Source organism: Salvelinus fontinalis, chromosome 3, assembly GCF_029448725.1.
Source record: "Salvelinus fontinalis isolate EN_2023a chromosome 3, ASM2944872v1, whole genome shotgun sequence".
Lineage (NCBI taxonomy): Eukaryota > Metazoa > Chordata > Actinopteri > Salmoniformes > Salmonidae > Salvelinus > Salvelinus fontinalis.
The window spans coordinates 62,323,861-62,346,312 of NC_074667.1; the positions used below are offsets into that span (position 1 = coordinate 62,323,861).

Sequence of the window (22,452 nt, forward strand, 5' to 3'; positions counted from 1 at the left end):
GCTTTTGCGTCACGTAAAGAGAGCAAGTGTTGAGGGGATGTTTTTCCAAAACAAATGAGGGATTTCGGTAACATGCATAACTTTTCAAGTAAGGAACTAGAAATGTGTGTAATTATGTTGCAGCTTCAGCACCACGGACAGCACGATAAACACTGTTGCTGCGTTATCTATGGTCCCTGGTCGCTGCAGCAGGGAGGAGAGAGACAACATGTACCAATCACATAGGCACTACTAGCTGTCACCACAAGTCTGAGCCAGGCCCAAATCAATTGCTGTCGGCTCCCTCGAGTCGTTTTTGTGTCTTAATTATTTAATCAATGCGTGTGCTTAAAGTATCAGACAATCTCAGTGCATATAGTTGATTTTATTAAAACATATCGGTTGTTTTATATATGGAAAAATACACGTTTTGAAATTTGATTGGTCGAAACAAGAGACAACTCTCCGACAATATTTGTTGGGGTCGGGGACAGCCTTGTAGGCTTACCCAGTATTGAAGGCTTGACTTGACAATCTCCAAATGTCATTAAACTTGTTGGTGTTTTTTAACATATGTCTCTTTCCATTCATCAAATGGCCGCTGCACAGTTTGGATTGACTGATTTTAGTTAAATCAGTTTAAAAAGTACTTATACTGTAGGCCTATGTAACTTCATTTAGCCACCAAGAAGAAAGGCACACGGACACCCACACTTCAGGTCGACTTGGTTTATATCTGCAGGAAAAGACATCAAACAGTGATGACAGGCATTGACAGAACGGTCACAGCCACACGTTCACTGGTTAGGTAGGACACAATATATCTTTCAGATATGAGCAACAGTAATGATACAGGCCCTAAATACAGAGGACAAGTACAACAGTGGAGGCTGCTGAGGGGAGGACGGCTCATAATAACAGCTGGAATGGAATAATGGAATGGCATCAAACACGGCTGTCTTATTCCCTGTCCTCAAGCTGACGGAATAACTCAAGAGGTGCCCCTTTTCAATCCGCATAGGATAAACATGGTTTTATGGTAAATTAACAAAGATGTAAACAACTATTTCACTGCTGTTGTATTCAACCTTTTCTGGCCCATGGTGTTGCATGTGAATGTTTATCCTTTTAAGCTTGGAAAAGAGACCCTTAAACCCAGACTTGGAGCTTACACCCAATCCCCTGAATAGCAGGCTAGTGATTGCTTTGCAACACTGATTCCTTCCAAACCACTCATTGTAAAAAAAAATTTAAAAAACGATTTCCAACTTGTTGTGTAATGTTTATATCCAATGGCCGATAAGCACTGATATGTTTTATCTATCATTTTACTTCATATGACAAGGATTGAAAAGGATTTGCCAGTAGATTTTCACCTTGATTCATGATGACTGCTTGTCTAGCTTGCTAGCTAAGATTTTGAAACTATGACATTGACATGATCAGTCCAATCAAAGCTACGGTAGATATAACGTGATTTGACAATTTTATCTGTGGCCAATGACCTGGACCTTGGGCACTTCTAATGTAAGTCTATGGCAGCACCGAAGGGGCTTGAATTTTCGAGCACTCCCCGTAAATTTTGCGGTGACAGTGTCCCCATGAGTGACAGAACACTAAGCCAATCACGCCGCAACTAGAGAACATTACCAACCCCTACTCTCTGTATTTTCCGCTGGCTGCCCCACCACCACAAAACACATGCATTTTGGAGCTGCCTTAAGAAAGCAAAAAAGAGACCATGTTTGTATGCAGACTTATTAACTCAATTATTTATTTATTTTTACATTGTTTGCAAACTGATATGTGACACGTATTAATGCCAAAATAACATGCAAAACAGGCAACAACAACAAACAAACAAAACCATTTAATTTCTTTTGCTAAACGGGTCGGGTTTAAAACAGGAGGGGCTCTGCCCCCCCTGCCCTGAATGACAGGTCGCCACTGTGAAAAAGGCTTGAAATACATTAACGGCAACATACATATATACATAGGCACATTCTCTAAGGACTTTTGGATTTATGAACCAGGTTTCAAAAGACACCATTGTGTTATAAAGTTTTAAGGCGCTGCATCTTAGTGCAAGAGGCGTCACTGCAGTCCCTGGTTCAAATCCAGGCTGCATCACATCCGGCCGTGATTGGGAGACCCATAGATAGGCCAGCAAACAATTGGCCCAGCGTCGTCCGGGTTTGGCTGGGGTAGGCCGTCATTGTAAATAAGAATTTGTTCTTAACTGACTTGCCTGGTTAAATAAAGGTTAAATCAAAAAATAAAAATCCTTTTCCTTTTCATATTCCTCTTTAATACGTCTAATTTCCTCCTCCAGTTTTTGTTCCTTCTGTATTGATATCATATATTATTCCTTATTTATATACATTAGACTTACAGAAGCAAAATATGATAAAAGTGACAATTGTTAAAAGGATTGACAGTTTAAACTTCATGCCTGAATCTGAGATTTTCTCTGACGATTTTTCAACATCCTTCAATGCCAGATCATTTAGCTCCTTTCTCTTCTTCTCCTCCTCCTCTCTGATCTCTCTTTCTGCTGCATCCCTCTTTTTCTCCTCCTCCTCTCTGATCTCTCTTTCTGCTGCATCCCTCTTTTTCTCCTCCTCCTCTCTGATCTCTCTTTCTGCTGCATCCCTCTTTTTCTCCTCCTCCTCTCTGATCTCTCTTTCTGCTGCATCCCTCTTTTTCTCCTCCTCCTCTCTGATCTCTCTTTCTGCTGCCTCCCTCTTTTTCTCCTCCTCCTCTCTTACATTTCTCACTGCTGCTTCCCTCTTTTTCCCCTCCTCTTGTACTATCTGAGCCCTCTCCCTCTTCCTGATCTCCTCTTCCCTAACCCTTTCCTGTGTCAGCAAGTCTGCCTCATGATGATAACCCCTATACTCATTCAGTAATTCTTCTATCTTCTCTAGCAGCTCTGTGACCTGAGTGTTGTCATTCTTGTCCTTGTTGTTAAAGACATGGTATCTGTCCCCACAACTGTTAATGACTTGTAGTAGATGGCTGCTGCCCTTTATAAACATCTCTACTGGTTTCCCCTCTAGCTGGTCTACTCCAGTAAACAGAACGATTGTGTACTTTAAAGCCTCCTCTCCAAAATGTTCCTGGATCCATTGTACTGACTTTCTGTCCTCATCTGTGAATTCCCCCAGCCTGGTCACCAATAGGAAGGCATGAGGTGTGGTGTTAATGCATTCAGCAGTTTTAACCATAACTTCATCAGGTTGCAACAACGTGCCCAAGATACCTGGGGTGTCAATCACTGTTATTCTATTCTGGCCGATAACAACATTTTGTTTCTCACACTGTGTGGTCACAGACACTGGAGAAGCCTCTGCTCGAAACGCCTCTCTCCCCAGGATGGTGTTTCCTGTTGAACTCTTCCCTGATCCAGTCTTACCCAGCAGAACAATCCTCATGTCAAGCCTCACCTTACCTGCAGAGACAAAGGGCATGCAATGAGTAAATGTTATAGAATATATGGAATCAAACTCTGCAGAACAAAACATTGGAAATGCAGTTGTGACTATACACACCATCCACTGTGGGACTCATATGATACCAAAGTCGTCCCAGACCCAGAAGTGAGGGTATGAGGATCCAGAGAAGGCCTAAGGTTTTTTTCCGTAAGCCAACCTGAGGAAATCAGAGTAATGTCTGTTATTAAATTGATACAGTTACTTTACAATCCTAAATCAACTAGAACACAACTAAGAATCTAACTGGGAAAGAATGAATCCCTCTACCTGAGCTGAAGTCCTTTCTATTTCAACATGGCCGTGGTCGTCAGTGGCATCCACTAACGTGTGTTGCATCAGTCCTGGGACCTTTTCGTGGTCTCTAACATGGTCCTCACAGTATGCAACCTTACAATCCTTGCAGAACTTCACAGCTTTGTGAATGCGCCCCACACATATGTCACACTTTGGTCTAGTACAATTCACGTGATAGAATACAATAGAACAGCAAAACATTATTGTCCACCTAAACATTACATTTTACTCCTGAACTAATTTAAGCATGATAACCAAAGGGGTGAATACTTATCTTACCAATGTATTTCAATATTATCTTTTAAATGATTTTGTTTATAAATATTGTGTCGATCAGTGACTAAACAATCCTTATTAAATCACTTTTAGTTCCAAGTTGTAACACAAGAAAATGTGAAAAAGTCCAAGGGGGTGAATTATTATGACCATACCTTTGATGTGTAACACCAGATCCTTGTGAATCCATCTCACTGTCATCTGAACTACCCACTGAGGAGTTTGGCTCCAGAGAATGGCTCCTAGCAACGAGAGAGAGATTGTTTTAGGTTACCAATCTTGTATATCTAATCTGATCACTCACTGACCTCTATTGGTCATAGTAGACATTATCCTTGATATGGCAAGTCTCTGTTACAGCCCGTTTACTTACTTCATACAATTTATTTGAACTCTGAGCGCTAGTGAACGACTGCCCCCTCTCAATGAGGATTTCAAGTTCAAGGCCGACCGGGGTACTGCAAGCAATGTTTTCAGAAAGCAGGATCCCCATTAAGAGCTTTTCAGACACCCACCAGAATATCGGCGAGTACCTTGCCGGCGCGAAGTACCCCACTTGTCCCTCTACTCAAAGGGGCTAGTGCCTTCACATACAAGGGCGACAGCCGCCAGTGACCATAGGAACAAAATCAATAAACATTACTAACGTGCGAAAAGTGAATCGGTATAAGCATTCATTAAAATGTACTTACATGCAACAGAAATTATTACTCAAAAACATTACATTTACATTTAAGTCATTTAGCAGACGCTCTTATCCAGAGCGACTTACAAATTGGTGCATTCACCTTATGATATCCAGTGGAACAACCACTTTACAATAGTGCATCTAACTCTTTTAAGGGGGGGGGGGGTTAGAAGGATTACTTTATCCTATCCTAGGTATTCCTTAAAGAGGTGGGGTTTCAGGTGTCTCCGGAAGGTGGTGATTGATGACAAATTATTTGTATTGTTAAACGTGACTCGGTAAACTGATAGTGTTAGCCTGCTAGCTAGCCAGCGGGCAAGTTAGCTGGTCCTGCTGTTGGACGCAAGTGTTGACGCATCACCACACAGACTACACATTTTTCACCGTTTTCTCCTGTAATTGGTCAACAACACAGCTTTCCACCTAGGCTGATCGGCTTCCACTGGTGCTCACCGCTGACCACTCCACCTGGGTTTGAATTTCGCCCCCACCTAGGCTTCATAGAAAATGAAAAGGCCACCCCGTCCTCTATCTGTCAGCGCCTTTATAATCAATGGGAGTATAGTGATCTTCCCGGCCAATATCGTGGATATACCATTTATTTTCTAACACAATCATGGTACCAATACTTCATTCTATACTGAACAAAAATATACATGCAACATGCAACAATTTCAATGATTTTACCGAGTTACAGTTCATATAAAGAAATCAGTCAATTGAAATAAATTTAATAGGCCCTATTCTATGGATGTCACATGACTGGGAATACAGATATGGGTCTGTTGGTCAAAGATAACTTCAAAAACATGTAGGGGCGTAGATCAGAAAACCAGTCACTCTCTGGTGTGACCACCATTTTCCTCTGACCACCATTTGCCTCATGCACCTCTGACACATCTCTTTAGCATAAAGTTGTACATCTGTAAAACAATACAGTGCCAACGACACGGCCCGCTACCAAAACCTGCGGGCTCTCCTTCACTGCAGCCAACGTGAGTAAAGCATTAAAACGTGTTAACCCTCGCAAGGCTGCCGGCCCAGACGGCATTCCTAGCCGCGTCCTCGGAGCATGCGCAGACCAGCTGGCTGGTGTGTTTACGGACATATTCAATCAATCCTTCTCCCAGTCTGCTGTTCCCACATGCTTCAAGAGGGCCACCATTGTTCCTGTTCCCAAGAAAGCTAAGGTAACTGAGCTAAATGACTATCGCCCCGTTGCACTCACCTCCGTCATCATGAAGTGCTTTGAGAGACTAGTCTAGGATAATATCACCTCCACCCTACCTGACACCCTAGACCCACTCCAATTTGCTTACCGCCCCAATAGGTCCACAGACAACGCAATTGCAATCACACTTCACACTGCACACTGCCCTAACCCATCGGGACAAGAGGAATACCTATGTAAGAATGCTGTTCATCGACTACAGCTCAGCATTTAAAACCTTAGTACTCCCCAAACTCGTCATTAAGCTCGAGACCCAGGGTCTCGACCCCGCCCTGTGCAACTGGGTCCTGGACTTCCTGACGGGCCGCCCCCCCAGGTGTTGAGGGTAGGAAACAAGATCTCCACCCCGCTGATCCTCAACACTGGGGCCCCACAAGGGTGCGTTCTCAGCCCTCTCCTGTACTCCCTGTTCACCAATGACTGCGTGGCCATTTACGCCTCCAACTCAATCATCAAGTTTGCAGATGACACTACAGTGGTAGGCTTGATTACCAACAACGACGAGACGGCCTACAGGGAGGAGGTGAGGGCCCTCGGAGTGTGGTGTCAGGAAAATAACCTCACACTCAACGTCAACAAAACAAAGGCGATGATCATGGACTTCAGGAAACAGCAGAGGGAGCACCCCCCCCCCCCCCCGCTATCCACATCGACGGGACAGTAGTGGAGTAGTATATGTTTTTATGTACATATTCTTATTCATTCCTTTACACTTGTGTGTATAATGCAGTTGTTGTGAAGTTGTTAGATTACTTGTTAGATATTACTGCACTGTCGGAACTAGAAGCACAAGCATTTCGCTACACTCGCATTAACATCTGCTAACCATGTGTATGTGACAAATAAAATGTGATTTGAAGTTGATCAGGCTGTTTATTGTGGCCTGTGGAATGTTGTCCCACTTCTCTTCAATGGCTGTGCAAAGTTTATTAAGGATCCCCATTAGTTCCTGCCAAGGCAGCAGCTACTCTACCTGGTGGGGTCCAGCAAAATTAAGGAAGTTTATACAATTTTAAAAACATTACAATACATTCACAGACTGTGTGCTCTCAGGCCCCTACGCCACCACTACCACATATATACAGTACAAAACCACATATAAACAGTACAACACACAAGTGCGTATGCTATTGTGTGTATGCATGTGTCTATGTTTGTGTTGCTTCACAGTCCCCCCAAAGTTTTTTTTTTAAATCAAATTTTACTGCTTGTATCAGTTACTTGATGTGGAATAGAGTTCCATGTAGTCAAGGCTCTATTCAGTACTGTGCGCATTCCATAGTCTGTTCTGGAATATGGGACTGTGAAGAGACGTCTTGTGGGGTATGCATGCGTGTCCGAGCTGTGCGCCAGTAGTTCAAACAGACAGCTCGGTGCATCCAACATGTCAATACCTCTCGTAAATACAAGGAGTGATGAAGTCAATCTCTCCCCCGCTTTGAGCCAGGAGAGATTGACCTGCATATTGTTAATATTAGCTCTCTGTGTACATCCAAGGACCAGCAGTACTGCCCTGTTCAGAACCAATTGCAATTTTCCTAAGTCCTTTTTTGTGGCACCTGACCACACGACTGAACAGTAGTCCAGGTGCGACAAAACTAGGGCATATAGGGACCTGCATTGTTGACAGTGCTGTCAAGAAGGTAGAGCAGCACCTTATCATGGACATACTTCTCCCCATCTTAGCTACTGTGGTATTAATATGTATGGACCATGACAGTTTATAATCCAGGGTAAATCCAAGAAGTTTAGGCACCTTACCTTCTCAATTTCCACAAAATTTATAACAATATATAGTTAACGTTTAGGGTTTAGTGAATGATTTGTCCCAAATACAACGCTTTTAGTTTTAGAAATATTCAGGACTAACTTATTCCTTGCCACCTACTCTGAAACTAAGTGCAACTCTTTGTAAAGTGTTGCAGTCATTTCAGTCGCTGTAGTAGCTGACATATATAGTGTTGAGTCATCCGCATACATTGACACTCTGGCTTTCGTTAGTAAAGATTGAAAAACAAGTAATGGGCCTAGACAGCTGCCTTGGGGAATTCCTGATTCTACCTGGATTATGTTGGAGAGGCTTCCATTAAAGAACACCCTCTGTGTTCTGTTAGAATGGTGCCCAGGTTCCCTGCTCATCTGCGTGAACGTGCCTTAGGCATGCTGCAAGGAGGCATGAGGACTGCAGATGTGACTAGGTCACTTCCTCTTGAATTTGCAGACGTGTTGCTGTGCGTTTTGTTGCTGTGCGTTTTGTTGCCAACTTTACTTTGCTAGCTTTGCTTTGCTAGCTGACAACTTTACGTTTTTTTTTTTTTTAATTACCGTTTATATTTTTAGTTTTTCCATCACAACTTTTTTCCCTCATTCAACTTTTTCACTCCGGACGCTTTATCTGGACATGGTTCGTCAGCACCTTCAACAGCCGAAGCTAAGTAGTAACATTAACATGATGTCTTCTAACTGCATTCGCTGTACTCATAATATACAGGAGAATGATGGCCTTACGGCGAGAATAGCTGTGCTGCAAGCCCAGCTTCAGACGCAATCGTTAGGCAAGGGTAATTTCAGTGTAGGAAAGGGTGAAACAGCGTCTGTGCCACCAGTAAGTACAGATAGTAACGTTAGTATAAATCCCCCCGCACTGTCCCCGCAGCCGGACAATTTTCTCATGGCTTCTGGAGGGAAATGCTGTTGGAATGCTCAACCGGTGTCGCTCATTCAGCCGACAGAAACTTTCAACCGGTTTTCCCCATTGAGTAGCGAGTCGGAGTCTGAGGCCGAGTCTTCTCTTGTCTCTACTCCTCCCGTTACGGGGTCTGAGACGCCGAAGGCTCCCACCATTAGCTCTGACAAATTGAAAACCCTAGTCATTGGCGACTCCATTACCCGCAGTATTAGACTTAAAACGAATCACCCAGCGATCATACACTGTTTACCAGGGGGCAGGGCTACCGACGTTAAGGCTAATCTGAAGATGGTGCTGGCTAAAGCTAAAACTGGCGAGTGTAGAGAGTATAGAGATATTGTTATCCACGTCGGCACCAACGATGTTAGGATGAAACAGTCAGAGGTCACCAAGCGCAACATAGCTTCAGCCTGTAAATCAGCTAGAAAGATGTGTCGGCATCGAGTAATTGTCTCTGGCCCTCTCCCAGTTAGGGGGAGTGACGAGCTCTACAGCAGAGTCTCACAACTCAATCGCTGGTTGAAAACTGTTTTCTGCCCCTCCCAAAAGATAGAATTTGTAGATAATTGGCCCTCTTTCTGGGACTCACCCACAAACAGGACCAAGCCTGACCTGCTGAGGAGTGACGGACTCCATCCTAGCTGGAGGGGTGCTCTCATCTTATCTACTAACATAGATAGGGCTCTAACTCCTCTAGCTCCACAATGAAATAGGGTGCAGGCCAGGCAGCAGGCTGTTAGCCAACCTGCCAGCTTAGTGGAGTCTGCCAATAGCACAGTCAGTGTAGTCAGCTCAGCCATCCCCATTGAGACTGTGTCTGTGCCTCGACCTAGGTTGGGCAAAACTAAACATGGCGGTGTTCGCCTTAGCAATCTCATTAGGATAAAGACCTCCTCCATTCCTGCCATTATTGAAAGAGATCGTGATACCTCACATCTCAAAATAGGGTTACTTAATGTTAGATCCCTCACTTCAAAGGCAGTTATAGTCAATGAACTAATCACTGATCATAATCTTGATGTGATTGGCCTGACTGAAACATGGCTTAAGCCTGATGAATTTACTGTGTTAAATGAGGCCTCACCTCCTGGTTACACTAGTGACCATATCCCCCGTGCATCCCGCAAAGGCGGAGGTGTTGCTAACATTTACGATAGCAAATTTCAATTTACAAAAAAAAAACATGACGTTTTCGTCTTTTGAGCTTCTAGTCATGAAATCTATGCAGCCTACTCAATCACTTTTTATAGCCACTGTTTATAGGCCTCCTGGGCCATATACAGCGTTCCTCTCTGAGTTCCCTGAATTCCTATCAGACCTTGTAGTCATAGCAGATCATATTCTAATTTTTGGTGATTTTAATATTCATATGGAGAAGTCCACACACCCACTCCAAAAGTCTTTCGGAGCCATCATCGACTCAGTGGGTTTTGTCCAACATGTCTCTGAACCTACTCACTGCCACAGTCATACTCTGGACCTAGTTTTGTCCCATGGAATAAATGTTGTAGATCTTAATGTTTTTCCACATAATCCTGGACTGTCGGACCACCATTTTATTACGTTTGCAATCGCAACAAATAATCTGCTCAGACCCCAACCAAGGAGCATCAAAAGTCGTGCTATAAATTCTCAGACAACACAAAAATTCCTTGATGCCCTTCCAGACTCCTTCTGCCTACCCAAGGACGTCAGAGGACAAAAATCAGTTAACCACCTAACTGAGGAACTCAATTTAAGCTTGCGCAATACCCTAGATGCAGTTGCACCCCTAAAAACTAAAAACATTTGTCATAAGAAACTAGCTCCCTGGTATACAGAAAATACCCGAGCTTTGAAGCAAGCTTCCAGAAAATTGGAACGGAAATGGCGCCACACCAAACTGGAAGTCTTCCGACTAGCTTGGAAAGACAGTACCGTGCAGTACCGAAGAGCCCTCACTGCTGCTCGATCATCCTACTTTTCCAACTTAATTGAGGAAAATAAGAACAATCCAAAATTTCTTTTTGATACTGTTGCAAAGCTAACTAAAAAGCAGCATTCCCCAAGAGAAGATGGCTTTCACTTCAGCAGTAATAAATTCATGAACTTCTTTGAGGAAAAAATCGTGATCATTAGAAAGCAAATTACGGACTCCTCTTTAAATCTGCATATTCCTCCAGGGCTTAGCTGTCCTGGATCTGCACAGCTCTGCCAGGGCCTGGGATCGGGAGAGACACTTAAGTGTTTTAGTACTATATCTCTTGACACAATGATGAAAATAATCATGGCCTCTAAACCTTCTAGCTGCATACTGGATCCTATTCCTACTAAACTACTGAAAGAGCTGCTTCCTGTGCTTGGCCCTCATATGTTGAACATAATAAACGGCTCTCTATCCACCGGATGTGTACCAAACTCACTAAAAGTGGCAGTAATAAAGCCTCTCTTGAAAAAGCCAAACCTTGACCCGGAAAATATAAAAAACTATCGGCCTATATCGAATCTTCCATTCCTCTCAAAAAAAAATGAAAAAGCTGTTGCGCAGCAACTCACTGCCTTCCTGAAGACAAACAATGTATACGAAATGCTTCAGTCTGGTTTTAGACCCCATCATAGCACTGAGACTGCACTTGTGAAGGTGGTAAATGACCTTTTAATGGCGTCAGACCGAGGCTCTGCATCTGTCCTCGTGCTACTAGACCTTAGTGCTGCCTTTGACACCATCGATCACCACATTCTTTTGGAGAGACTGGAAACCCAAATTGGTCTACACGGACAAGTTCTGGCCTGGTTTAGATCTTACCTGTCGGAAAGATATCAGTTTGTCTCTGTGAATGGTTTGTCCTCTGACAAATCAACTGTACATTTCGGTGTTCCTCAAGGTTCCGTTTTAGGACCACTATTGTTTTCACTATATATTTTACCTCTTGGGGATGTTATTCGAAAACATAATGTTAACTTTCACTGCTATGCGAATGACACACAGCTGTACATTTCAATGAAACATGGTGAAGCCTCAAAATTGCCCTCGCTAGAAGCCTGTGTTTCAGACATAAGGAAGTGGATGGCTGCAAACTTTCTACTTTTAAACTCGGACAAATCAGAGATGCTTGTTCTAGGTCCCAAGAAACAAAGAGATCTTCTGTTAAATCTGACAATTAATCTTGATGGTTGTAAAGGCGTCTCAAATAAAACTGTGAAGGACCTCGGCGTTACTCTTGACCCTGATCTCTCTTTTGACAAACATATCAAGACTGTTTCAAGGACAGCTTTTTTCCATCTACGTAACATTGCAAAAATCAGAGATTTTCTGTCCAAAAATGATGCAGAAAAATTAATCCATGCATTTGTTACTTCTAGGTTAGACTACTGCAATGCTCTACTTTCCGGCTACCCGGATAAAGCACTAAATAAACTTCAGTTAGTGCTAAATACGGCTGCTAGAATCCTGACTAGAACCAAGAAATTTGATCATATTACTCCAGTGCTAGCTTCCCTACACTGGCTTCCTGTTAAGGCAAGGGCTGATTTCAAGGTTTTACTGTTAACCTATAAAGCGTTACATGGGCTTGCTCCTACCTATCTTTCCGAGTTGGTCCTGCCGTACATACCTACACGTACGCTACGGTCACAAGACGCAGGCCTCCTAATTGTCCCTAGAATTTCTAAGCAAACAGCGGGAGGCAGGGCTTTCTCCTATAGATCTCCATTTTTATGGAATAGTCTGCCTACCCATGTGAGAGACGCAGACTCGGTCTCAACCTTTAAGTCTTTACTGAAGACTTATCTCTTCAGTAGGTCATATGATTGAGTGTAGTCTGGCCCAGGAGTGTGAAGGTGAACGGAAAGGCTCTGGAGCAACGAACCGCCCTTGCTGTCTCTGCCTGGCCGGTTCCCCTCTCTCCACTGGGATTCTCTGCCCCTAACCCTATTACAGGGGCTGAGTCACTGGCTTACTGGTGCACTTTCATGCCGTCCCTAGAAGGGGTGCGTCACTTGAGTGGGTTGAGTTACTGACGTGATCTTCCTGTCTGGGTTGGCGCCCCCCCTTGGTTTGTGCTGTGGTGGAGATCTTTGTGGGCTATACTCGGCCTTGTCTCAGGATTGTAAGTTGGTGGTTGAAGATATCCCTCTAGTGGTGTGGGGGCTGTGCTTTGGCAAAGTGGGTGGGGTTATATCCTTCCTGTTTGGCCCTGTCCGGGGGTATCATCGGACGGGGCCACAGTGTCTCCTGACCCCTCCTGTCTCAGCCTCCAGTATTTATGCTGCAGTAGTTTATGTGTCGGGGGCTAGGGTCAGTTGGTTATACCTGGAGTACTTCTCCTATCTTATCCAGTGTCCTGTGTGAATTTAAGTATGCTCTCTCTAATTCTCTCGTTCTCTCTTTCTTTCTCTCTCTCGGAGGACCGGAGCCCTAGGACCATACGTCAGGACTACCGGGCATGATGACTCCTTGCTGTCCCCAGTCCACCTGGCCCTGCTGCTATTCCAGTTTCAACTGTTCTGCCTGCGGTTATGGAACCCCTACCTGTCCCAGACCTGCTGTTTTCAATTCTTAATGATCGGCTATGAAAAGCCAACTGACATTTATTCCTGATTATTATTTGACCATGCTTGTCATTTATGAACATTTTGAAAATCTTGGCTCTCTCTAATTCTCTCCTTCTCTCTCTCTTTCTCTCTCTCGGAGGACCTGAGCCCTAGGACCATACGTCAGGACTACCGGGCATGATGACTCCTTGCTGTTCCCAGTCCGCCTGGCCTTGCTGCTATTCCAGTTTCAACTGTTCTGCCTGCGGTTATGGAACCGCCACCTGTCCCAGACCTGCTATTTTCAACTCTTAATGATCGGCTATGAAAAGCCAACTGAAAATTATTCATGATTATTATTTGACCATGCTTGTCACTTATGAACATTTTGAACATCTTGGCATAGTTCTGTTATAATCTCCACCCAGCACAGCCAGAAGAGGACTGGCCACCCCTCATAGCCTGGTTCCTCTCTAGGTTTCTTCCTAGGTTTTGGCCTTTCTAGGGAGTTTTTCCTAGCCACCGTGCTTCTACACCTGCATTGCTTGCTGTTTGGGGTTTTAGGCTGGGTGTCTGTACAGCACTTCGAGATATTAGCTGATGTACGAAGGGCTATATAAAATAAACTTGATTGATAGGGCAATAAATTGCAATGTCCATACTGTGAGACGCCTAAGACAGCACTACATGGAGACAGGACAGACAGCTGATCGTCCTCGCAGTGGCAGACCACGTGTAACAACAGCTGCACAGGATCGGTACATCCGAACATCACACCTGCGGGACGGGTACAGGATGGCAACAACAACTGCCAGAGTCACACCAGGAACACACAATCCCTCCATCAGTGCTCAGACAGTCCACAATAGGCTGGACTGAGGGCTTGTAGGCCTGTCACCAGACATCAATGGCAACAATGTCGCCTATGGGCACAAACCCACCGTCACTGGACCAGACAGGACTGGCAAAAAGTGCTCTTCACTGACGAGTCGCGGTTTTGTCTCACCAGGGGTGATGGTCGGATTCGCATTTATCGTTGAAGGAATGAGCGTTACACCGAGGCCTGTACTCTGGAGTGGGATTGATTTGGATGTGGAGGGTCCGTCATGTTCTGGGGCAGTGTGTCACAGCATCATCGGACTGAGCTTGTTGTCATTGCAGGCAATCTCAACTCTGTACTTTACAAGGAAGACATCCTCCTCCCTCATGTGGTACCCTTCCTGCAGGCTCATCCTGACATGACCTTCCAGCATGACAATGCCACCAACCATACTGTTCGTTCTGTGCATGACTTCCTGCAAGACAGGAATGTCAGTGTTCTGCCACGGCCAGCCGAAGAGCCCAGATCTCAATCCCATTGAGCTGGGACCTGTTGGATCGGAGGGTGAGGGCTAGGGCCATTCCCCCCAGAAATGTCCGGGAATTTGCAGGTGGCTTGGTGGAAGAGTGGGGTAACATCTCACAGCAATAACTGGCAAATCTGGTGCAGTGCAGAACTTAATGCAGCTGGTGGCCACACCAGATACTGACTTGATTTTGATCCCCCCCTTTGTTCAGGGACACATTATTCAATTTCTGTTAGTCACATGTCTGTGCAACTTGTTCAGTTTGTCTCAGTTGTTGAATCTTGTGTAAATATTTGTATGAACATAACATGTTAAGTTTGCTGAAAATAAAAAGCAGTTGACAGTGAGAGGACATTTCTTTGTTTGCTGAGTTGATATTGTTTACATCAATAACATAGGAATCACTACAAAACTTCCTATATGACCTCTTATACAATATAATTAGGCCCAGCCTTTGGAACATTGGTTTTCCTAGATATGGCTACTATATTGTGATCACTACATCCGATGGATCTGGATAATGCTTTCAAGCTAATTTCTGCAGCATCAGTAAAGATGTGATCAATACATGTTGATGATTTAATTCCTGTGCTGTTCGTAACTACCCTGGTAGGTTGACCGATAACCTGAACCAGGTTGCAGACACTGGTTACAGTTTGAAGCTTTTTCTTGAGTGGGCAGCTTGATGAAAGCCAGTCAATATTTAAAATCACCCAGAAAATATACGTCTCTGTTGATATCACATACATTATCAAGCATTTCACACATGTTATCCAGATACTGACTGTTAGCACTTGGTGGTCTATAGCAGCTTCCCACCAGAATGGGCTTTAGGTGAAGCAGATTAACCTGTAGCCATATTACTTCAACAGTATTTGACATGAGATCCTCTCTAATCTTTACAGGAATATGGTTCTGAATATAAACAGCAACACCTCCACCATTGGCAGTTCTATCTTCTCTGTAAATGTTATAACCTTGTATTGCTACCACTGTATCGTCAAAGGTATTATCTAAGTGAGTCTTAGAGTCAGAATATGAACGTCATCTGTTAGTATTAAATTATTGATTTCATGAATCTTGTTTCTTAAGCTACATGTATTAACGTGGGATATTTTGAGCACTTTTCTTCTGGAATGTTTACTTGCTTTCATTGCTTTACTGGGAAGCTTAGCAGCAGTAGATGTGCTCATGTTCTTTATGTTTGTGAGCTGCTCACCCTGCACTGTGGACTTCCTTCTAGAGCACACCGGCTTAGTGCTAACAGTATAAATCGGATTCATAGGCACATGATTACTGCATACAATAGCTGTAGGATCAGTAGAGGCATTCAGGGCAGTTAAACGGACATAAATTAAGTTACTCACATTGTGTCTACTGACACCCCTGGTGAAATGTACAATTGCTGAAGCATTATGATAACTCTGCGTCACAATGGTAGGGATTAGCTGAGCTGGGCTTGAGTCACTGATAAGTCATTGTCTCAACGCAGCCTGGTGCTGTGAAAGGATCCAGGATCTCAAACGATTTGGGTGAATCCCATCCTCCTTGTAAAATGTGTTTTGTTTCCAAAAGGTATCGAAATTGTCAACAAATATTACACCCATTGAGCTGCAATAATCACATAGCCAGTTGTGAAGAGAAAGAATCCTGCTAAAGTGTTCAATGCCATGATTCAGAGATGGCAGAGGACCAGACATGATGCGTTTATGTTAGTCTTTAGCAGAGTCTATCAACTCTTTAAAATCCAGTTTCAACTTTTCAGAACTGCCCTTCATAACGTAATTAACACCCACATGGACTACAATAGAATCGATTTCCATGTCCTGGCGTCGTACATTCGGAGCAGCTTAGTAATGATGGGTTCATATTCCCGAAGTACCTGTAGCCTACAACAAATTACCTATTAGAGTTACTATTATTTCAAGTGTTTAGCTCAATGCATCAGAAAGGAAGCGTGGTTTATAACATACAGGTGAACAGACCGTTGATCTTTTGCATTGAAGTGTGTATGGCTACCACTGTGAGTAGACAATGTTACAGAATTTGTGGGCAGTGGAGCATAGGTTCGAGAAAAAAATCAAAACATTTCAAAACATTGGGCCCTTTTAAATTCAAACGATCTGTTTACATGTCTACAGCAATTTGTAATTGTTGTTGTCTTTCATAAACTTTTTGTCTGTCAGATAGCCTAGGCCTACAGCAAATGTCACTGCAAAAGTTTAACATTCTGCCATTACCTCCAAAGACATTAATAACTGAAAACATGCATGTATGGCACGCACAAAGTTTATAAATCTCAATATTTTTGTATGTGCGCAGTCTTTTCTGAAATGACACACGCAGATATTTACACAACAGTTTTAAATGAGGCCCCTGGACCCAGGGAATGAATGAGGGCCCATCAGGGGGGTGTGCTTAGCCCCCTCCTGTACTCCCCATTTACCCAAGACTGTGGGCCACGCAGGACTTCAACTCTATCATCAAGTTTGCTGGCGACACAACGGTGGTAGGCCTGATCACCAACGGCAGTGTGGTGCCAGGACAACAACCTCTCCTTCAACGTCAGTAAGACCAAGGAGCTGATCGTGGACTACAGGAAACGAGGGGGGGGTGCACACCCCCATCCACAGGGCTGCAGTGGAGAGGGTCAGAAGCATCAAATTCCTTGGAGTCCACATCACTGAGGACTTCAAGGTAACATGGTCACCAGCACAGTTGTGAAGAAGCCTCTTCTCCCTCAGGAGGCTGAAACTACCTGCAGCATTGAGAGCACTGGTTGTTTCACCGACTGGTGTGGCAACTACACCACCCTCGACCAGAAGACAAACTGTTTCCATTCTCCCGTCCAGCAGGCGGTACTGGTGCATCAAGGCCCAGACAAACAGACTCCTAAAGAGCTTCAGCCCCATGGCCAGAAGACTTAAATGGCTAACAACTGCTCGCACTCTCCCACAGACTATCCACACGGACTCTATGCCCATCCACAGGTCTCTACCCACTCAGACACACTCTCCCACAGACTATCCACACGGACTCTATGCCCATCCACAGGTCTCTACCCACTCAGACACACTCACACACAACCTTCACTGTCACTCTTAGTCACATACAAACCCAAGCTCCTGCTAAAATGCTTATTGATTAGATTTATTACCACCATTACACTGCTGTTCATTGATTATTGATTGCCATTATTATTAGTATCTATCTATTTATCCTGCTACTGGTCACTATTACTCCTGTTTACATGTAAATATTACCATTAGTAGGCTGCCGAGGGCGCAGCGGTCTAAGGCACTGCATCTTAGTGAGAGGCATTACTGCAGTCGCTGGTTCGAATCCAGGCTGAATCCCATCCAGCCGTGATTGGGAGTCCCATAGGGCGGAGCACAATTGGCCCAACGTCGCCCGGGGTAGGCCGTCATTGTAAATAAGAATTTGTCCTTAACTGACTTGCCTAGTTAAATAAAGGTTACTTTAAAAAAAGATATACCGTAATTTCTGGACTATAAAGCGCACCTGAATATAAGCCGCACCCACTGAATTAAAAAAATATATGTATTTTGTACATAAATAAGCCGCACATGTCTATAAGCCGCAGGTGCCTACCGGTACATTGAAACAAATTAACTTTACACAGCCTTTAAACGAAACACGGCTTGTAACAAAAATAAATAGGCTTTAACGAAACACGGCTTGTAACAAGATTTTTAAAAATAGCAGTAAACAGTAGCCTACCAAGAAAGTCATTGGTCACTATCTTCCTCCTCCTGTGCACTGAAACCACTGAAGTCATCTCCTTCGGTGTCGGAGTTGAATAGCCTCAGAATTGCTTCATCCGATGTTGGATCGTTTTCATTGTCGCTCTCGTCACTTTCATCCGGAGGCAAATTCCCCGCTGAGCTCATGCTGCCCTCTTCAACACGCAGCAGTCCAGCCTTTCGAAACCCGTTAATGATAGTGGATTTTTTGACAATGCTCCACGCTGTCAGGACCCACTGGCAGACTTGACCATAAGTTGCTCTTCGCACCCTGATGGACAGGCCTTTACGTCTCATAAATCTTAGACACCACGATGGTCCACCTCTAAAATCCTCAAACTTCATTGCGGTGGCGATTGTTTTGGCTTTCAGTCGGATCTGCACAGTTGAAACACCTCGGCCGTCTGCTCTCTGTGTGTTGACCCAGTCTTCAAGCTCATTTTCTAGTTCGGGCCATCTGCTTTTCTTCCCTCTGAAAGCTTTTGTTGTCTTTTTGCACTGAGTCAGTTCCTCACGCTGCTGTTTCCAACGTCTTATCATCGACTCATTAAGGCCAAGCTCACGTGCAGCAGCTCTATTTCCTTTTCCAACAGCCAGATCGATCGCCTTCAACTTGAAAGCTGCATCATATGCATTTCTCCGTGTCTTTGCCATGATGAGGGTGACAAAATGACTACCGTAATCAGAATGATGGGAAGTTTGAGCGCGCTCGATTTACGTCACATTATGTGACGGTGCTCAGTTTTTTGGCGGCATGAATCTTATGAAAGCGGGAAAAATCCATAAATTAGCCGCGTCATTGTATAAGCCGCGAGGTTCAAAGCGTGGGAAAAAGTAGCGGCTTATAGTCCGGAAATTACGGTATATATATATATTACCATAAATATTGATCTATTCCGGTGTCATGACGTTGGCCTGTGGGTAAGGTTTATGACCCCCCCATAAATACCTTTCTCCCCTCTCTCTCTTGACTCTACTGAAGGACTCTTGAATAGCTTTTGTTAAACATAGAGAGTCTGGGAACATCAAACGGTGGGGGGAAAGGAACCATATTTCGGTAATCCAACCAGTGTAAAATATGCGTCGGTACTTAATGAATATGATGTCAGTTTGGTTGTCATCTGAGACATTATGATTGATGACAGGACGACATAAACTGTATCTGGGAAAGTCTAAACATTCTAGTTATCAGATTCACATGGAATTGTTGTGCAATTTAAATGTATAAATATAAAACTATCTGTGAAAAGATTAAATATAATTTTAGCTTCCAAATGAGAGATTTGGGTTTTCATAAGGTTAGAGCTCTGCTCAATCAGTGACCCGCCCCTGTGAAGAGACATGGGTTATAAACTATGAAACACACCCTTCTCTCCCTCCACTATATAAGCCCTTGACGAAAATGTAACCTCCTGTTCCGAGGACGATAGGACGACGGTCCATACGTTGAAAAGGACTAACATGTCACCTACAGAACTAAGCCAACCTCAGCGTGAGCTTTCGTTGCGAATGGTATGAACTTTGAACTCGTATTCACTACAGAAGTGATACCTCCTAGCCGTTGAGTTAGCAGCGGCCGCTGTAAACGTGGGCTAGGAAAGGACGGACGATGTTTCCAGTCTAACACACAACGAAGATACTACAACGTATACAATTTACTACCAGAGACATTCTTCCGAGGACAGGAAGATCTCTGTTGGCCAACACGGCCAGCATCTACGACCAACCTACCGAAGCGCAGCTCAGAGTAAATATTTATTGCATTTTCCTTTTCCAAATGGGCGGTAATTTAGAATGCATAAGATACTGTATTTACGAAAGCTTAGCTTCTCCCTTTGTTCCTCAGTCTTCCCGCTCTTTCATTCAAGCCCAACCCGCTCTCTTTGTGTAACCAGCCGTCATACAGTTTCCATCCACCAGGGACGTTTTCTGTATGACAATTTGCATTCTGTGTATATGTAATTCTGTGTGATTAGTTAGGTATTTAGTAAATAAATAATTAAACCCAATTTTGGATTGCTGATTTAACTTGTTAGCCAGGGTTTGTGAAGATAACCAAGAATTGACAACTTTCAGATGAGACTGAAATAAGGTGTTGATTAATATTGACTGCTGTTGATGTAGAATATTACTAGGTCTTTAAGAGTTTATTCGGAAGATACCAGCTCTATAAACACTCTTTCGTGGTGCCCCGACTTTCTAGTTAATTACATTTACATGATTAGCTCAATCAGGCAATATTAATTACAGAGAAAGGATTTTATAGAATAGCATGTCATATCACTTAATCCGGCATAGCCAAAGACACGACACCAGTTACCAGTCACTTTTCAGCCATGTGACTTATAAACAGATAGTCAATAGCTGGCCAGCCCCACCAAGGACTATATACACACACTCACAGTGTCTTACCCACACACACCCACCCACAACATATGCCTATACATTAAATGTACTGTTAGACATTAATTACACGGCTAACTATCAGTAATATTAGGCTACAATTAGAGTTGTAGCTTGCCTCAGGTGGTGAATTAGGGTGACGTGCTTGTGGGAAATGTGAAACTTGGAAGTCCGTCATGAATGTGTTCACGTGCGTTTAAAGTCGGAAAAATTCTTCAACCATTAAGATTTTGTCTAGCTTGGTAAGCAAGCTAACATTGCTAATAATAAAGTCATTTATACATTGACATATGGTCAAACTAGCTACATTCTCCATATTGATAAGGTTTGTGATTGTCAAAAACAGATTTTGGTTGAATAGGTGAAAGGTCAGTGGTAAAACGTCACAACTCGGCAACTTGGGTAACAACCTTTTCTCTGATTTTTTTACTTGTATTTCCGACTTTAGGGTCGTTCAAGGGAAATTTCCCACTGGGAACTAGGAGCTTCTGATCACGCCGACAGTCCCACATGAATTAGCCTATGTGATATTAGAGCCCAAAAAGATGTAGACAAATTCATCTCTACTGAACCCAAAAACCTAAATTCAGGAACTCAACCTGATATATAAAAAATTCTAAATACTGTACCTAGTTTAACACAAGTCTAGTACACTTCTTTCTTAATGGAACACTTTGAATGGCTTTATAAGATGATGAGGCTACTCCTTTTTCATTGCGTAATTGTGACGTGACCAAATCATGGGCTGGTGCCACCATTGGAAAATGTTCTTACACATAGAATAGAACAATTACAGGATCTTTAGACTATGCTCTCACACTAGTCCCCAGTTTGGAAATACTCATCTTACTAAATAAAAAAAATGCTATATTAGATTAACGTTTCTAAACGTTTTAAAATATGTCTGGGTGTTAGGCTATAAATTAAAGTAATCCAAAAGTAATGAAAATGTAATCAAATTATGTTTATCATTTTGAGTAATCCAAAGAAGTATGTTACTGATTACTTTATTTTTCATGTAACTAATCACAAATGGATTAGATTTTTCAAGTAATTATCCCAACCCTGTCTACATGCACAAATCTACCTCAATTACTCCAATATCCCTTCACAATGTACATTTGGTACTGGCACTGACCCTGTATGTAGCTTACACTGTCCTGTTTTTATTTTTCCTTTCTTATTTCTCTGTTTTTTTTGTTATAATATCTTGATATTGAATACTGCACTGTTGGGAAGGTCTTGCAAGTTAAGCATTTCACTGTACTTGTGCATGTGACAAATACAACTCGAAACGTCAAATGCACCACTGAGAATTAACATAGGAAACGATTGAGTGACGTCATCAATGGCTTCAAGAAGTCTGATTTATTAATGTCTCTGATTAATGAAAAAATGAATATAAGACAACATTTCAGAAGACTCACCTATCAGAGGTGGGGCAGTCACCGTTGAAATGTGGTGGAAAATGCATGGATTTTTCACGCTTAATGGACTGATACACTTCTTGCGTCTGAAGCTACAAGCCCAGCTTCAGACGCAATCGTTAGGCAAGGGTAATTTCAGTGTAGGAAAGGAAGAAACAGCGTCTGTGCCACCAGTAAGTACAGATAGTAACGTTAGTATAAATCCCCCCGCACAGTCCCCGCAGCCGGACAACTTTCTCATGGCTTCTGGAGGGAAATGCTGTTGGAATGCTCAACCGGTGTCGCTCATTCAGCCGACAGAAACTTTCAACCGGTTCTCCCCATTATGTAGCGAGTCGGAGTCTGAGTC

The 22,452-nt window shown here is 43.3% G+C and overlaps 1 protein-coding gene across 1 annotated transcript; it reads right to left on the reverse strand.

Moving 5' to 3' along the window:
- Positions 1 to 1,723: 1,723 nt before the first annotated feature.
- LOC129851294 (GTPase IMAP family member 7-like) lies at positions 1,724 to 22,136 on the reverse strand. Its single transcript, XM_055917737.1, has 5 exons — positions 22,104 to 22,136; positions 4,199 to 4,285; positions 3,741 to 3,924; positions 3,531 to 3,630; positions 1,724 to 3,430 (listed from the first exon to the last, which is right to left on the reverse strand). Exons 2-5 carry the CDS (start codon positions 4,231 to 4,233, stop codon positions 2,349 to 2,351), a joined length of 1,401 nt encoding a protein of 466 aa, XP_055773712.1. The 5' UTR covers positions 4,234 to 4,285; positions 22,104 to 22,136; the 3' UTR covers positions 1,724 to 2,348.
- Between the last annotated feature and the right edge of the window lie 316 nt (positions 22,137 to 22,452).